General features: G+C 51.8%; 2 protein-coding genes across 2 annotated transcripts; one reads left to right on the top strand and one right to left on the bottom strand.

The window, feature by feature from the left end:
- Positions 1-1119: 1119 nt before the first annotated feature.
- Positions 1120-3179, top strand: LOC307221373 (uncharacterized protein). Its single transcript, XM_079985842.1, has 4 exons — positions 1120-1214; positions 1356-1483; positions 1589-1660; positions 2463-3179. The coding sequence occupies exons 1-4, from the start codon at positions 1193-1195 to the stop codon at positions 2550-2552; spliced, it is 312 nt and encodes a 103-aa protein (XP_079841968.1). The 5' UTR covers positions 1120-1192; the 3' UTR covers positions 2553-3179.
- Positions 3054-7995, bottom strand: YIF1B (Yip1 interacting factor homolog B, membrane trafficking protein; the record flags this gene model as incomplete). The annotated part of the gene is made up of 8 exons (XM_079985723.1): positions 3054-4325; positions 4927-5020; positions 5276-5431; positions 5935-5992; positions 6125-6203; positions 6413-6517; positions 7636-7805; positions 7944-7995. The coding sequence occupies 8 exons, from the start codon at positions 7993-7995 to the stop codon at positions 4170-4172; spliced, it is 870 nt and encodes a 289-aa protein (XP_079841849.1). The 3' UTR covers positions 3054-4169.
- Between the last annotated feature and the right edge of the window lie 8645 nt (positions 7996-16640).

The raw sequence follows: 16640 nt of genomic DNA, 5'->3' as shown, positions 1-16640 counted from the left end.
AACAGGAGGAAGAGCTGCTGGACAGGTGGGCTTGGAAGGCAGTGGCCTCTCCTTCGTGGAGGGTTTTTAAACGGGTTGAATGGCCCTCTGCCAGGGGTTCTTGGTTCCTGGGGTTAGACTAGATGACCCTGGGGGTCTTTTCCAGCTCTACAATGTTATGTCAGAGCATCCTATAGCTACAGGAATTCTAAGGTCTTATATATATATATAATAAATTTTCATAAATGTACAAGGCAAACCCTGTGTCTGAAATAGTACAGGGGAGCAACCCTGAAACCATTTTGACTCTCCCAAATGGACCTCAAATGTTTCTCTGCAAGGAGGAAGGAAATGGGAAAAGCCTCCCCACTGTCTCTTTGCTCACAAATCCTGTCTTAATGGCAGATCTGTGTGTGAATAGGGTGAGCCTGTGATCTGGAGTCAGGAACTGCCCAGGTAAAAGCCTGGATTCAGGCTGCCCAGGTAAAAGCAATCAGTGACCATTAAATAAAATTTATTATTATTTATTGTTAGCCGCCCTGAGCCCGGCTTCGGCTGGGGAGGGCGGGATATAAATAATTTTTTATTATTATTATCAGGTAGCCTGGCAGACAGGTTTTCTGCTGTAGACCGCCCTTTCAGTGATGTATGCATGATGTTGTGTGTTTTTTTTTGGGGGGGGGCTTGAGCTACAGGGGAGGCAAATTTCAAATCTCTATATAAGGCCTTGCACACCAATGTTATGGGTTCCTCTCCTCCCTCCTGCGTGTGGGGAGTGAGGACCCTGTTGCAACAGTTTAATAAAGATCAGGCTTGCTAGCTGCTTTGCTTCTCAATATTCTCTGGTTGGCCTCTTTTCTCCTACCTATAGAGAACCCACTTAAGGACTCTATAGGGGCTCTTGGGTACCCCATAAGGAGAAAAGGAGCAGTTTTTTCTTCTAACCCTGTCTAAGCTCAGGACCTCTGGCCAGGCGGGCAGGGGGTGTGCGCGCCCTATGCCCCCCAAGCTCCCCGTCTCTTGACCACTTCTGTGCTTCTGCGCCCGGAGGAGCCCCTGGCGCCCCCGACGGGGCGGACGCTTCCCCGCCCGCCCGGGATGACGCTCCGGGGCGGCTCCCTCCCGAGCCAGCGCGCTGGATCCCTCCTCTCCGGGCGGCGCCTCGCCTCGCCTCGCCTGGCCTCTCCGCGGGAGCAAGGGCGCACCTGGCGCGATGGACTTCGACCTGGCGGCAGGTGAGTCGGGGCGCGCCTGGCCAGACGGCTGGGGGCTCTCCCTTTTTTGTCGGGGGGCGGGGTGTCCCCAAGGCCAGGACGCCTGGGTCCCCTCCAGGTGAGCCCCCCCTGTCACCCTTTCCCTCTCTCATCCGCCTGCAGCGCTGGGGCCCGATCCCCCGAAGCCCGACCCCGTCGCGGAGATGAAGCCGGGCCCGCGCAGCGGCGACGCGCCTGCCCAGCCGTCGGGGGCGCCTCCTGCGGCCGAGGGCGCAGCAAAGAGCCTCGCGGTGAGTTGGGGGGTCCCTCCTCTCCCCTTCCCCGCTTCCAGGGGCCGCGGTCTGCTGGAGCAACTGGCGGAGACCCCCCTTCTCACTCCCGCTTCCCCCTTGCAGGAAGGCGGGCCCCGATCCGCATCCGACTCCAGCAGCAGCAGCAGCTCCTCCTCCAGCGACCAGGAGCGCAAGGCAAGAGGCGGGGGCGGGAGGTGGGTAGAGGGACCCCCCCCCCCCGTCCAGGAGAAAGAGGCCTGACCCCCTCCTCTCGCAGACCCTTGTCGCCTTTGCCCCCCTCCCCACATAAGTGCAGCTGGAGACCCGACCGGGAGAGGGGCTCCAGCCCTGGGTCTCCCACCATGGCCACCTGGCTGGCCCTCTAAGGAGGGGGGGCGGTGGGATGGACTAGGTGGCCATGGGCCTCTTCCTGACCTCCAACCCAGGTTAAGATGTGCCTCTTTGGCCAGGTTTTGAGAGTTTGTGTGGGTCAGGTTTCCTGCCACTTCTGTGTTCCTTTGGGCGTGGAGATGCTTGGTTGCAAGTCATTCTGTCTTAGGCCACAAGCAAGAGCTTCCTCCATGTCAGGACGGGAGGGGGGGGCAATGCTTGGCTCCACCCCCCACGCTGGGTGCTTTGACCCCTTCCCCAGGCTCACATGGGGCCAAAGATTCCTGCCGCCAGGGCCCCTTCCAACTCTACCAGTCTAGGTCTCGACTCTCTGGGCAATGTAAAAACCTCCTGCATGGGTGCCAACTGGCCTTTGACAGTCGGTGGTGGCCGAGTCTCCACAGGCTCTCTTCTCTTCCGTGTCCCCCTCCCCATTTCCTGGCCAGCCCTATCCATCCCCCCCCCCCCGGGCCTAGGAGGGGACGCAGCCTCCCTCAACACACCCGCCCCTGGGCTGAGGGCTGGCTCCTGGTCGAAAGGCAAACTTCCCTTGCCTGCTGCAGCTGGTGGGAAATGTGAGCTCTTCTGCCCCCCTCCACACTTGCAGGGACCTGGCACTGGCCGCCAGAAGAAGCTGAAGAAGCCCAAGAAAGAAAAGCAGCCCCATAAGGAGAAGAAGAAGAAGAGAAGCCACTGAGCCTGCACTCCCCGGGACCCCTCGCTGCAGACCTGCCCAAGTCCCAGCGGAGCCCAGCACATGCTGCTCCTCCCAGTCCTTTGGCTCAGGACTAACGAAAGGCGAGGCGCTGCTTTCAGATTGTCAAGCATCTTATGCTCCCTGGCGATGGTTCAGCAGGGGAAGGGCTTTGCATTTTGAAGGTTGGCGCATCAGGGGCCTTGCATTGTATGCGGACGGGCTTTGCTTTCTTCTGCTGGCAGCAAGAGCACCAACTTGGGATGGCTTTCAAAGGCTGGACCAATTCACAGAGGAGGAGGAGGAGGAGGAGGAGGAGGAGGAGGAGAGGGCCAGCGAGGGCTCCTGGCCACAGAGGCAGTCAGTGCTGGAAGGCTCTTGTGCTCACATCCTGCTCTCTGGATTCTCAAAAGAGGCACCTGAGAAGAGGATGCTGGACTTAGATGGACCCCCTTTGGTCTGATCCAGCAGGCTCTGCTTATGTTCTCGTGGAGGGTTTCCCCCCCTGCTTTTTGCACTATTGGGACAAATAAAGGGAGCTGCCTTTTCTGTTACACTGGAATTGTCTATGAAAGAAAATGGAAGGTGAAACTTCAGCGAAGTAAAAGAATTAAATCCTTTTGGTGGCAAGGAGCTGTGAGGGTGTGTTAGTTGGCAGACCTGGAACGCATCCATCTGGGCAAATGAGAGGTGTGAGACTCTGGAGGGGGGTGGCTGAGCTGGAGGGGGCCACAGGGGGGCAAATGCTGTGGGCAAAGCAGGATGTTGCTCTGAGCAGATTCAGCCTCGCCTTCTCTCCATGCCAGAGAGGAACCAAAACTCAGCCCCATGCCCCACTGGTGGACCAGGGAGTGGGGCAGGGGGTGAGGAGTTAGTTACGAGGAAGAGGGCGGGAAGGACTGCAGCTCTTCTGTGAGGGCCAAGCCCTAGTGCTGTGCCCCCCCCATGCCCCCCAACCACTCCTCCCCGCAAGCAGTGGCACAGTGCTGCAGGCTGAGCGAGCGACGCAAGCTGCATGCTCCGCCGTGAGGAGCCACTGCAGCCTGCAAGAGCCTTCTTGCTCCAGAAAGAAAGCCCCACTTTCTCCCCCCACACAGGAGAGAGCGACCCCCGGTGCAGGTTTCATTCTTTATTGGGCTGGTGTTGTGTGTACAGCACCAAAGGCTGTGAAGTTGAACAGAGAAGCAAGCAGCTTGTGGGCTGGTGGGGGGGGGGGACAGGCGGGTGTCGGGCGGCTGCTCCATGAATCCCCCCCCCGGCAGCCTCCCCCTGCCCTCTGTAGTAATACTGAGTTGCTCGCAAGCAGCAAAAGCTGGCGCACGGGCGGAGAACGCCATGCGCTCTCCAGTGGTGTGCAGTGATCACAAGGGCTCTGGCATGCAAAGGGGGGTGGGAAAAGGATGCTGCCCCCCAGGCAGAGGGAGCTCAGTGGAAGCCTGCCTAGGACCCCTGCCAGAGCACACCCCCCCCAATCTACAAACAGGCTTCTGCTGCCCACCCACCCTGAGGTCGCTGAAGCCAGAGCCACAGTGGCTCCAGGCCAGGTCTATGTCCAGCCTGCCACACAGACCCCCACCAGGAGTGAGGACCCCCGCCCTGCCCCCTTGGCAGACCCGTCCGTCAGTAGATGAGGTGAAAGGTGAGCCAGTACATGATGAGCGGCTGCAGGCCGGCCACAGCCATGGTCAGGTACATGCGCAGCTGGTTCTTGGCTCCGCGCACCGGCACCCCCTCGGCCGCTGCCTCCGACAGGATCTTCAGGCGCAGGGTCCTGATCTGGAAAAGCCACAGGAAAAGGCGAATCAGGGGCGGAGCGCAGGGAGGGACACGGAGGCCCTGCCTGCCTGGGGTTTCGCCAAGCAGGAGGGAGGGTTCTTGCAACGGGCGCTGTTTTATGTAAAGGCCATCTGCATTCTGCTTTTACACCCTGGAGGGGTTTGCAGACAGACAGCAATTAACTATTCTGGAAAGATGTATTCTTAGTTGCTGGCATACGACTGGCGGAACAGAAAAGGTTTCAGCTGGCACAGAAGGTGCCTCTTGAATCTCCAGTGGCAGAGTGTTCCACAGGACTAGGTGCTAAAGGCCCAGTTCCTTGTTATCAAGTGAGGAGCTCCAACTTGGGGAATGGCCAACGACACTCCTGCAGGTGATCTCAGTGACTGAGCTGGGACCGAAGGCTTCAGGGCTCTGCTCAGTGTGTGGCAGAACCAGCCTCCCTGCCCTAAACCCATTAACCAAGCTGGTAAAAGGCTGCTGTTACTGGAGGCCAATGCAGAGCCCAAGACGAGGCCTGCTCCTGCTGTGCAAAATGCTCAACAAGCGCAGAAGAATTTAGGAAATGACCCCCCACCACGCACTTCCTGGAAGTTCTTACCATGAAGACAAAGATTGTGATGCAGCACCAGCTCAGCAGCAGGTAATAACCCGTCTTCCCAAAGAGCAGCCCAGCCAGGAGGCCGACGATCATTCTGTCACAGGAGGGGAGCAGCGTCAGGCCCAGAGCCCAGCTCTTCCCCAGCCAATAATAATAATAATAATAATAATAATAATAATAATAATAATAATAATAATAATACCCCACCCATCTGGCCAGGCCTCTCCAGCCACTCTACGCGGCTTCCAACAGGATATTAAAAACAATAAAACATCAAACATTAAGAGGGGCTCAGTCCCGCCCCCCCCCCCCGGCTGGAGCAGGCTGCCCTCGCCTCCTGGTTACTCACCCAACGTACTTGTACCCTGAGAAGGCCACCAGGTCAATGGTGGAGAGGTCCGTGTTGACGGTGACCAGGTAGAGGCTGAGGAGAATGGCCAGCACCTCGACAATGAGCCAGGCCAGGGCTGAGCTCGCCTGCAAGCCCAGCAGGTCGGGGGAGAATCTGCAAGGGGCGGGTGAGGGAGAGTATTGAGGGAGGGGCTCCCTGGTCACCCAAACTGCCCAGGCCTCCAGGGCCACAGGAGGGCACTCACAGACCCACACCCTCTCACACCTCTTCCGTGATCCCAACTAAACTTTAGGAAAATATTCTTGACAGTAAGAGCCTGTCCACAGCGGAACAGACTCCCTCAGAAGGCTCTCCTGTGATTCCTGCCAGGCAGGAGGTTGGACTAGATAGAGGACTATTCTAAGGGAACTGTTAGGAGACCCCTTATCCCCTCCCAGAGCTACGGGGTCCCCAGAGTTCCTAACAACTATTAGCATCCTTCACAAGCTACACATCCTGGGATTTTTTGCAGGATGGCATGCCTGTTTGGGCTGAACCGGCAAGGAAACGAGGCTGGGGTCCAGGTCTTCTGGGAAGCTCAGCAGCGTTTGGGGGAGCTGCCTTGCCCCGCCTTCCCTAGGAATGCCAGCAGAAAGGTGATCCCTAAAACCTCTCACCTGTTCTGGGTCCCCAGCGCCAGCCCTGCCACCAGGACGTAGGTGATGAACGCCATGACTGCGGAGGGAAAGGGCTCCTTAGCCACGGGAGAGGCCGGCGCTCAGCCCTGTTCCCTGCCCGGGGCATCTCCCCCCCCCCAGCCACCTCAGGGCTGGTGCCACCCCAGGGACCCCCAGAGACCTGCTGTACCTGGAATGTAGAGGTCGGGAGCGTTGACGTCAAAGCGGGGGGCCACGGGGGTGTCCTGCTGGTACTGCACCTGCCAGTCCTGCCAAAGACAGCCAAGAACCCCCACAGGCTACCAACGGGCTCCCTGCCGCCAGGGGACCAGGGCGGGCAAAGGGGCTGGGGTGGCACAGGGAAAGGCGCCCTGGCCTGAGCCTCAAAGCCATAGCAGGGGGCAGCTTGGAGCAGGGCGACCCCCCACAGTTCCCGGCGGCCCCCCATCCCGCCTTAGCTGGACCCTTTGCAGCTCACCTGGTGCAGGAAGGGGAAGAGGAGCAGCCCCAGCTTCCTGCCCACATAGACGGTGTCCACAGCAAAGTAGTACTTCAGCTTGGTCACAGGGACAAAGCGGTCGATCTGGGAGGGCAGGAGAAGCGGCAGAAGCAGAGCGTGAGCAGAGAGGAAAGAGGAGCTGCTGAAGGAGTGTCTCCACCCCCATTGTTCTGCCTGGACACTGAGGTCCAGCTCCAAGGGCCTTCTGGCGGTTCCCTCACTTCAAGAAGCCAACTTACAGGGAACTAGGCAGAGGGCCTTCTCGGTAGTGGCACCCGCCCTCCCACCAGATGTCAAAGAGAAAAATAACTACCAAACTTCTAGAAGACATCTGAAGGCAGCCCTGTTTAGGGAAGCTTTTAATGTTTAATAGGTATTTTACTGTTTTGTTGGGGAGACCCAGCCAGATGGGCGGGGTATGAATAATAAATTATTATTATTACTTCAAGTGTCTCAAGGGGATTTCCTTTGTTGTGTATCACTGCCTCTCTCTGCCCCGCCTACCTCGCAGGATTGTGGGGAGGGTTTAAGCGATGAGGCCGGGAGAACCAAAGTTGCCACCCTGCGCCCCACGGAGTAAATGACATGCAATTGATAATATGGATGTGCTGAGTTGGGATTCCTGGCTGGCAGGGGGCTGGACTAGATGGCCCCCAGGGGTCCCTTCCAACTGTATGATTCTTGGGTTTTAAGAACAGGGGCCAAGCTTGTTTCCTGCCCCTGAAGAGGGGGAGGAGCTGAACCACTTATGGTCTGGGGTTATTAACGGAGCAGGGACAGATTGAGGTTTGATGATGCCCTCAGCTCCTGAAGGGAGCCCTTGATACATCCAGCTGCTGAATACGTCCTAGCTGGTAATTTATGGACCTCATAGGTATCTCAAGCCATTTGCACATCACACATAGGAGCCTACACAACACTGTTGCTGTAGTATGTAGGTTTATGTTATTTGTTTTTTCTCTTCTATTTTGGGGAGGGACACCCAAGAGAGTTGGGCCCTAAGCTTGAGCTTGTTGAGCTGATACTGTGCACAAATAATCCGGCTGTTCCGGGAGGGTTTTCAGGAGAGCTGGCGGGGCTGGACTAGAGGACCCCTGGGGGGCTTCTTGGGTTCCAGGCCAAGGGCCCCACTGGGCAGGGGGAGACCTGAGCCCCCCCGGGCTCCCCCCCCCGGGCTCCCCCCCCCCTCGCCGGGCACTCACGTTCCTGCCCACGATCTCCTTGCCCTGGCTGGCCAGGCTGCTCCCGTAGGCGGCGGCCAAGCTGGAGACGGGCTCGGCCAGGAAGGGGCCGCCGGCGCTGGTGTCCTCGAAGAGCCGCGGGGGGCCGGGCGGGGCGGGCGGCGGCGGGCCGGGCGGGCGGCGCTTGGGGGCTGCGGGGGGGAGAGAGAGAGAGAGAGGGGGGGGCGTCAGGGGGGGCGGGCGGGAGGGGGGCGGCCCACCTCGCGGGGCTGTTGTGGCGCCCCCTCCCCTCCCCTCCCCTCCCCTCCCCTCTCCCACGTGACACCCACGCAGGCGGCCGGGCGGGGCTCCTCCCGGCGCGGCGCCGCCGGCGCGCTCCATGTCGGCCAGGGAAGGAAGAGAAGGCGGGCGGGCCGCGCGGCGCAGGCGCACTCCGAGGCCGCCCAGCGGCCAATCAGCGTGCGCCGCCGCCGCCGCCGCCGCCGCCGGCAAGAGCCAATCGCGGGACTCGGCGCCGAGCGCGCGGCCGGCGCCGTGACGCGACGGCCGACGCGCTTCTCCGTCGGAACCGCGAGAGGGAGGGAGGGAGGGAGGGAGGAGAGCGCGCCGTTGCCAAGGGGACGAGAGGAAGAGCCAGCGGCTCCCGTGACCGGGGGGGAAAAGCGCATGCGCCGGGGGGCAAAGGCGCGGAAAGAGGGCTAGCGATCCCAGAAGCCTTTGCGTCTTCCGTCCCAGAAGCCTTTGCAGCAGCTTCGGAGTCCTGAGGGGGCGGGAAGGGCCTGGCGGGAGAAGGAAGGCCCCGGCCCCGGGGCTCCAGGGCAGGAGCGCCACGGCATCCCCCGGCCCAGGCGGCGGAAGCGCCTCGAGGGCCACGTCAGGCCGAAGAAGGTGGCGTTTCGGGGGGAAACCCCGGGCGGGGGGGGGAGAGCCTGCCCAACAGCCCAGCTGGTCAGTCAAGGGAGGAAGTTCCAGCCAGGTACTTTGGAGGAAAAGAGCGGTCAGTAGAGCATGATCTTCATTGCTGCGCCACAGATTCCCCCCAGGAGCAAGAACCCCGAGCAGGGGGCGACCTCCTCTTTGAAAAGGTTCCTCTTTCCCCCAGAAGACACTTCGAGGGGCATCACTGAGACATCATCACTACATCACTAGCGTGTCACAAATGGGGAGGGGTACACAAGGGCCAGGGACGTGGGTGCTGATGTGGGTTAAAGCACAGAGCCTCTTGGGCTTGCCAATCAGAAGGTTGGCGGTTCGAATCCCCGCAATGACAGGGTCAACTCCTGTTGCTCAGTCCCTGCTCCTGCCAGCCTAGCAGTTCGAAAGCACATCAAAGTGCAAGTAGATCAATAGGTACCGCTCCGGCGGGAAGGCAAATGGTGTTTCCGTGCGCTGCTCTGGTTCGCCATGTTGCAGGAACCCCCCCACCCCAATCATTCTGTTTGTATAAACTTCACACACACACACACACGCCACATTTCTGTTATAAATTCATAGAAAAATAGAAAATCAATCATACATCGGATTTGCACTGTTTCATTTTATTTTTACTCCATATGACAAGAACTAACAAAGGGGGGTGACTTAGTCCTGGTCAGCCATAATCCCTTCACTGTCTCAGCACATACACAGGAGCCCTGCCCATGCCAACCCTGATGATCCCAGACAGAAGACAATCAAGATCACAAAGAACTTGCATATGGGAGTGGATTCAACATGGACTGAAACAAAGGACACTGATCAGATCTTCCCTCAGGGGGCAGGAAACTGCAAACTCCCCTTTGTCTCCTGGAAGTGACCCAGGGGGAGGGGGGAAAGGAGGAACCAGCCAGGTGACAAGACACTCAAGTTACCACCAACTCCTCCCTCAACTCCTCCTTTCTGTAACGTATGCATGATGTTTCTGGGGGTGGGCTAGACCTAGAGGAGGGGAATTTCAAAAGTTTTTATAAGACCTTGCACACTATTCTTCTGGGTCTTTCCTCTCTCCTGCACGTGAGGGGAATACCCTGTTGCAACAGTTCAATAAAGGCCAAGCCTACAGGCTGCTGTTTTGCTCCAAGTTATCCTGGTTGGTGTCTTTGTTTTGTCCAAGGGAGCCCTCGGATTTTTCCGGTAACAGTTTGGCGACCATGCTCAGGGACACTTGGTTCTCCTGCAAAGGTGAGAGGGGAGATAGAGGGGATCGGGCGCCACTGGGCAACCTTAGCCCAGGGATCCTTCTTCCTCTCCCTGCCTCCTCTTTGCGGGCGGTAATCAATCGTCACCAAAAGCCCAACCAGGGGGAGCAAAGGCGAGGTCAAGCCGGCTAAGGGGAAAGGATCCCGGGATCCGCGGGGGACATCTTCAAACGTGAGTATGGTTTGAAGTAAATACATTGGGAGGGGGGTGGAGAAGCAGCGTCCCCACGACAGCCAGACTTTCCTTCTTTCATTTCCGACGTTCCCTCTCGGGGTCGGCCAGGAACGTTCAGCTTTATCCTTTTCTCCCCCGATCCTCCCCTTTCGGAAAGTGGCCAGGGAGGTCGCGGAACTTTACTGTCTGACGTTCCCCCTCGGGGTCGTCCAGGAACGCCAAAACCTTTCCCTTTCTCTCCCCCCAATTTCTTACGCGGAACGTGTCCGGGGAAATTGTGGTACTTTTACTGTTTTCCGACGTTCCCCCTCGGGGTCGTCCAGGAACGTCTTAATCTCTCTATCCCTTTTCTCCCCCGTTTTCCGTCTTGGAATTGAGTCCGGGAAAGCGTGGCTCTTTACTGTTTTCTCTGACGTCCCTCTCTCGGAGTCGTCCAGAGGCGTCCTTCAAAGCACTCTCTCTCTCCTCTCTCTCTCCTCTAATTATGCAAATCGGAAAGTGGCCAGGGAGGTCGCGGAACTTTACTGTCTGACGTTCCCCCTCGGGGTCGTCCAGGAACGCCAAAACCTTTCCCTTTCTCTCCCCCCAATTTCTTACGCGGAACGTGTCCGGGGAAATTGTGGTACTTTTACTGTTTTCCGACGTTCCCCCTCGGGGTCGTCCAGGAACGTCTTAATCTCTCTATCCCTTTTCTCCCCCGTTTTCCGTCTTGGAATTGAGTCCGGGAAAGCGTGGCTCTTTACTGTTTTCTCTGACGTCCCTCTCTCGGAGTCGTCCAGAGGCGTCCTTCAAAGCACACTCTCTCTCTCTCTCTCTCTCTCTCTCTCCTCTAATTATGCAAACAAAGCTGCCCCTCCTGCCTGGCGACCTTTGTTAGGGATGACCCGGGTACGTGAGAACGCAAGGTTGTTTGTTTCCTTTCCAAACCTTCATTTTCTCGGGCCTTAATCTGACATTGCACTGTGCAAGCGTCCAGTAGGGGTTCCGAACTTAGTCTCAAAGGCTAGGCAGGAGGCTGTCGTGGAGGGTAGAGGGGGAAATTGTCTTGTAAACAGCGCTGAGGTAAGGAATTCCGGGCAGAGAGACCCGTGGTTTAGTTTCCGGGCAGAGACCCGTGGTTTGAGTTTCCGGGCAGAGAGAGACCCGTGGTTTGAGTTTCAGGTTCAGGTTTGAGATTTCCAGAAATTAATTCGTGGTTTATAGATAAGTAGGAATTGTGTTAGTCAAGGGTACTTTGAGTACTGAAAGGATCTTTTATCTGTCCCCCCTTTCTTTCCCATTGCCCCTCTTCCCTTGTGTGTGTGCGTCCACTCTTTCTGTCTTTAGCGTACTTCATTAACGAAAAAAAAGAAGAAAAAAGCCTAATAACAACATATGAGAGAATGGGAGCTCACTAAACACCCTAACTGGACTCCTCCTGGCAACAAAGCTTCCTTGAAGCCTTTTTGCCCCAGAGAGGATTCTAATATGCCCCTCCAGCTTGTCATCTCCAATTGGGAAAAATAAAATAAAAAAATAAAGGGGCAAAATGGTCTTTCCAAGTACAAAGTACGAGACCATTGTAACTTTTAGTGGGTGGCTTAGGCCCACCAGCTGGAACCCAGGGCACAGTGGCCACCCCAGGGATCCTTTAACAAAATCAGGGTTTGAACCCTTAGGGAGAGCTGAACACATCAAATTTGGGTTGTTAAACTAGAACCTAAAGCTAGAACATGAAACCGTAAATTTAATGGTGCTCAGAAGGCAGTAGATATAATAGCCCAGCCTGGGAGCCCATGCATTTGAGATCTTAGTTTCTCAAAAAAAAAAAAAGAAAAAAAAAAAGAAAAAAGATAAGAGATGTACTCAAAGATTTGGAAATATTTAAAGGGTTTGTGTTTACATTGGCTCCGGCATCCACAGACTGTTCTTAAATGCACATAGTTTTTAAATTGCAAGCATGCTTCGAAATTTAAAATCTAAGGAAGCCATGTTGGGCCTCATCAGTCTTAAACAGGACCAATAAATAAATAAATAAATCATTAGAATGAAGTGTGCAAATGTTTGTTCTTTGAGAGAGGCTCCAAGGAGTCTTCCTACGAGTAGCTTGAGTGAGGAGTATGATTTTAAGTTGATGGTAGATAATGTTATGTTGCAACGTTTGAGTTTATGAGTTTATATCCGTGTTCCAGTATTTCTTTCCAGTATTTTGAAATGTGCTGTGAAAAAACTAATGTTTCTGCTGCAAAAGCCTAGTAGAGCCAACTGCTCTCTCAAGCTAAAATGCAGTGTATGTATTTCATTAAGCATCTGCCTATGAAAATGTGTTCTTTCTAAGAAAAAATTGGTATTAAAAATTGGTTTTAAATGTAGAGGCTTCCATAGCCAGCAAAATTGTCTATCTGAGTCCAGTCCTGATATCAGTCTCTATAAGACTTCCTGGCCTCTTTTCTTAGAAAATGCCCACCTTGTTTCATTCTGTCTCTTTCATGTTTTCCCCCCCACTTCTCCTTCTTACTTCTGTGCTAGGTAAATTTACTCCCAAGTAAGCTTCCTTTAAAGGAAACTGCAAGGGGGGGGCATAGATTAGGCTTACTATTCCTATGCAAGTTCAGGAAAAACTCACTTTTGTATTCCTTTTAAATCAAATCTATGGCTGTTTTAACTATGTTTTATAAGAGATCCTCTCCCTCTTAGGAAAAATGTTCACTTCAATCTTCCTTTAAAGATAATTTCTCTAGGAACTTGAAGGAAGCAAACTCACTCAAACTATCTCAAGATCTGCTAAAACGGCTCTGTGTAAAGTTGGCTACTTTTCTTTTTCTCTTCCTTAGTACATGATACGAGCATAGATGTTTCCTTTCCCAGTTAAAAATCTGTACTTAAATGTATATGTCCTTTTGGTACTGCAAATCTTGCTTTGAAATCTTGCTATGAACACTGTATTTAGGGTTGGACTAGATGACCCAAGGGTCCCTTTCAGCTCTCCCAATTTGTGGCTGTGTGGAGGGCCATGTGTCTGCAAGCATGTGATGAGTTGAAATTCAGCCCAACTTTGCTCTTTGTTTTTCTTTAAAAAAGGTGAGAGGTAAAAATCCGTGATGTTTTGAAGCAGAACTGGTAATTTCAAGCATTTGAGTGATTACAGTGTTTATCATTTTCTCTACTATTAAAAAATAAATAAATCAAACTTCTAAGTCAATTCAAAGTTTAAGCACATAAAATACATATGAGTCTTGACCATTTATCCTGTAAATAAAGGGCTGCAAAATTTGTCTGCAAATGGTAAGGCTGAAATGACTGAGAATGTTAAAAAAAAAAAAAAATCCTATAAATTCTGACTCTCTGACCATTTTTTCCCATATATAAGGGCGTGGCATTGTTCCGCGAATTGCCAGAGGGATATTAGCCCTTTCCTGTACATAAAGGAAGCAATCCCTTTTGCTTGGGCTGCAATTCCTAGCTCTTGTGAATACTTAAATTGCTGAGTTTCTCTTTTTTGTTTTAAAATCTAACCCTATTTTTAAAATCTACTCCTTACCCTTCATTCCCTTTATTCAAATGGTAATTTAGCCAAAGGTTTCAACATTTTCAATAGTATAAAAGAGACATGAACTCTGCACATGCACAGAGGCTAGATCAGCAAAGAAGGGGGAACTGTAGGGAGTGAGAGGAGCTTGGGCTGAAGGGGGAAATTTATCCAAATTTCCTTATGTAAAACTTGGAGCCACTGAGGGAAATCACCCTTAATGTGTCCTTTCCTCCAGGGGCTTCGTAAGACAAAAGGATTAAAAAAAAAAAAAAAAAAAACAAAAAAAAAACCTAGCCCATCAAAAGTCAAGAGTCTTCCAGGTTCCAAATCTTAACATGACAAATTCTTTTCACAGGTAAATATCAAAGCGCTCCCACTGTGAGTTCCACTCTTGAATAGTCCTCCCCCCAATGAGATTTAACTTTTATAACAGGCTTTGTGTGCATTTTAGGAACAGCATTTCCTGACAGGCCTCTCGCATGAAATAATTTTTCCCTTTTAACAGGATATGTGAACCCCGATAACAAAGTGTTTGTCCCTTTTTCCTCCCACAACAACTTTCTTTCTGTTCTGTGAAATCCCTGCTGTAGTAGTGACTTCCATCTCTTTGTGGCTTTGACACTTTTAAAGTTACAAATAATCTCCTTTCATTTATTTAATCAGTTTTTTCATGAAATTAATCGAAGCACAACCAAGCATTGTTTGTGGAATGGTATTTGTTTACCTTTTGCCTGAGCATTTCTTATTAATTCTGTCATTTTGGCTAGTTCAAGGTACTTGCACAACTTTAAATTGCCATTCATTTTTTCTTGGTATTAAGTCATTTCCCAGTATTTTGCTATTAACATTCTAGCCAATGTTGTCACATCAAGAAACACTCTTTTATTTTCATTGTTACTTCAGATTTCTTGAAATTGTGTGTCTTAGCATTTATTTATTTTTTGTTCCTCATAGGTCATTGTGTGTGCGTGTGTGTGTTTTATTATTATTTTAACCTTGTATTTTTTACAGTTCTCTTTCTCTCCAAAGTGAAGGAAAGCAAACCAACTTAGCAGATAATAACAGTAATTATATGGAAATGTGATAATAATATTGGAATGAATGAAATGCTTAATCCGCTAAGATTTTTATTATTTGCAGCTTCCCATGGAAACTGAAGGACATCCTTTTTCCCTTTTGCCCCTTCCCCTTACTAACTCCTATCTTTTAAGTCTCCAAAACCCTGCCCCTTACAGGATGTCACTTCTACAGATGTGTTACTACAGACCTATGATGAAAAAGCTTTGCCACCACCTGCAGCAACAGACACCAAAGTTTTCAAAGTGGCCACAGCTATCTCTTTCAAAGGATATAGACCGCCGGGGGAGTGGGGCTGACAAAGGGGGGAGGAGTTGAATTGCAAGGACATTTTCTCACTTTTGAACCTCAAGATACATGCGTAAAAATATCACAATTGTCTCAAGATATGCAACTGATACTATTAGTTTGTTTTGTATTATGTGTTATTATGTAGGAATGTTGAAATGTGTCTGACGGTGTGTTATTTCCACAAATGGGGGGAATTGGGGCTATTTTTGTGGCTATTTTTGTGTGTAATTGTTTTTATGTTTAATGTCTTATTCCTTACACCCCAGTGGAGGATTCTCATACATTTTATGCTTTTTACAGATCAGGCTATTATGTAGTCCAATGTTTAGAATTAGATAAATTTATAACCACATTTAGTTGTTTCACCTGGCACTCTGCCAACTTCCCTACCCATTTTAAAAATGTGCTAAAACTCACTTTACCAAGGAGAAGCTTCAGGAAGGTGTGTATGCTTTGGTTTAGCCGGAATAATCCCTTATAGAGTTAAATTGACTTATTTGGACAAGTGCCCTTTTTAGAATGAGTTTCTTTTAACAGATTGGTTTGAAAAGTTGAACCATGGGGCAAGATAAATTCAAATTGGACTCAGTTTGAATTGGGCAAGTGTATCCAGGCTGCAATTAGCTTTTTGGTCCTTAAAGTGCAAGTGAGCAACTTCCCATGACTGCAAGACCAGAGCCTATAATAATAAAACCCCATAGAAAGGCCACGGTAAAGACATTTCTCTCAGGACGTGTCCAAACCTGTGCCAGCTGTGGTGAGTGCCAGGCAACATGGTTAATATGAAAGCCCTAAGTGGATTCACCAGGGATTGCTACTACTGTGACACGATGCCGATGTGAGACCACAGAAGAGCTACTTTGACACCTGAGAACACAAAAATGGCGGGGGACAAAGCAAACTGCATTTTTCAGTCATTGGTGGACCTTCCTGCTAAATGTAAAGCATACGCCACTATTGAGAAAATATTTATTCCAAGGTGCTAAAATACCACAAGTAACTGAGCAACAAAATATTAATTTTACGTGATATCCTATGTCTAACTATGAGCACTGTTACAATGTTACATTTCTATGCAAATATCCTTGAGAAATGTGACATCCAAGTCCCTTTCAGGTTCACATGGACACACGCATCTGGGAGGGAGAATAGCAGGTTAATATTTACCACTTTAAATTGTGCGGAGAAAAGGATTGCAAAGTAGCCACCTTTGCAATCTTATCTCCGAAGGGGGGAACTGTTGCAGGAACCCCCCCACCCCAATCATTCTGTTTGTATAAACTTCACACACACACACACACGCCACATTTCTGTTATAAATTCATAGAAAAATAGAAAATCAATCATACATCGGATTTGCACTGTTTCATTTTATTTTTACTCCATATGACAAGAACTAACAAAGGGGGGTGACTTAGTCCTGGTCAGCCATAATCCCTTCACTGTCTCAGCACATACACAGGAGCCCTGCCCATGCCAACCCTGATGATCCCAGACAGAAGACAATCAAGATCACAAAGAACTTGCATATGGGAGTGGATTCAACATGGACTGAAACAAAGGACACTGATCAGATCTTCCCTCAGGGGGCAGGAAACTGCAAACTCCCCTTTGTCTCCTGGAAGTTCCTGGAAGTGACCCAGGGGGAGGGGGGAAAGGAGGAACCAGCCAGGTGACAAGACACTCAAGTTACCACCAACTCCTCCCTCAACTCCTCCTTTCTGTAATGTATGCATGATGTTTCTGGGGGTGGGCTAGACCTAGAGGAGGGGAATTTCAAAAGTTTTTATAAGAC

Source organism: Podarcis cretensis (genome assembly GCF_951804945.1).
Source record: "Podarcis cretensis genome assembly, chromosome: 8".
Classification (NCBI taxonomy): domain Eukaryota; kingdom Metazoa; phylum Chordata; class Lepidosauria; order Squamata; family Lacertidae; genus Podarcis; species Podarcis cretensis.
Note: the sequence above shows the minus strand (reverse complement) of the source record. Positions and strands in the feature narration are given on the sequence as shown.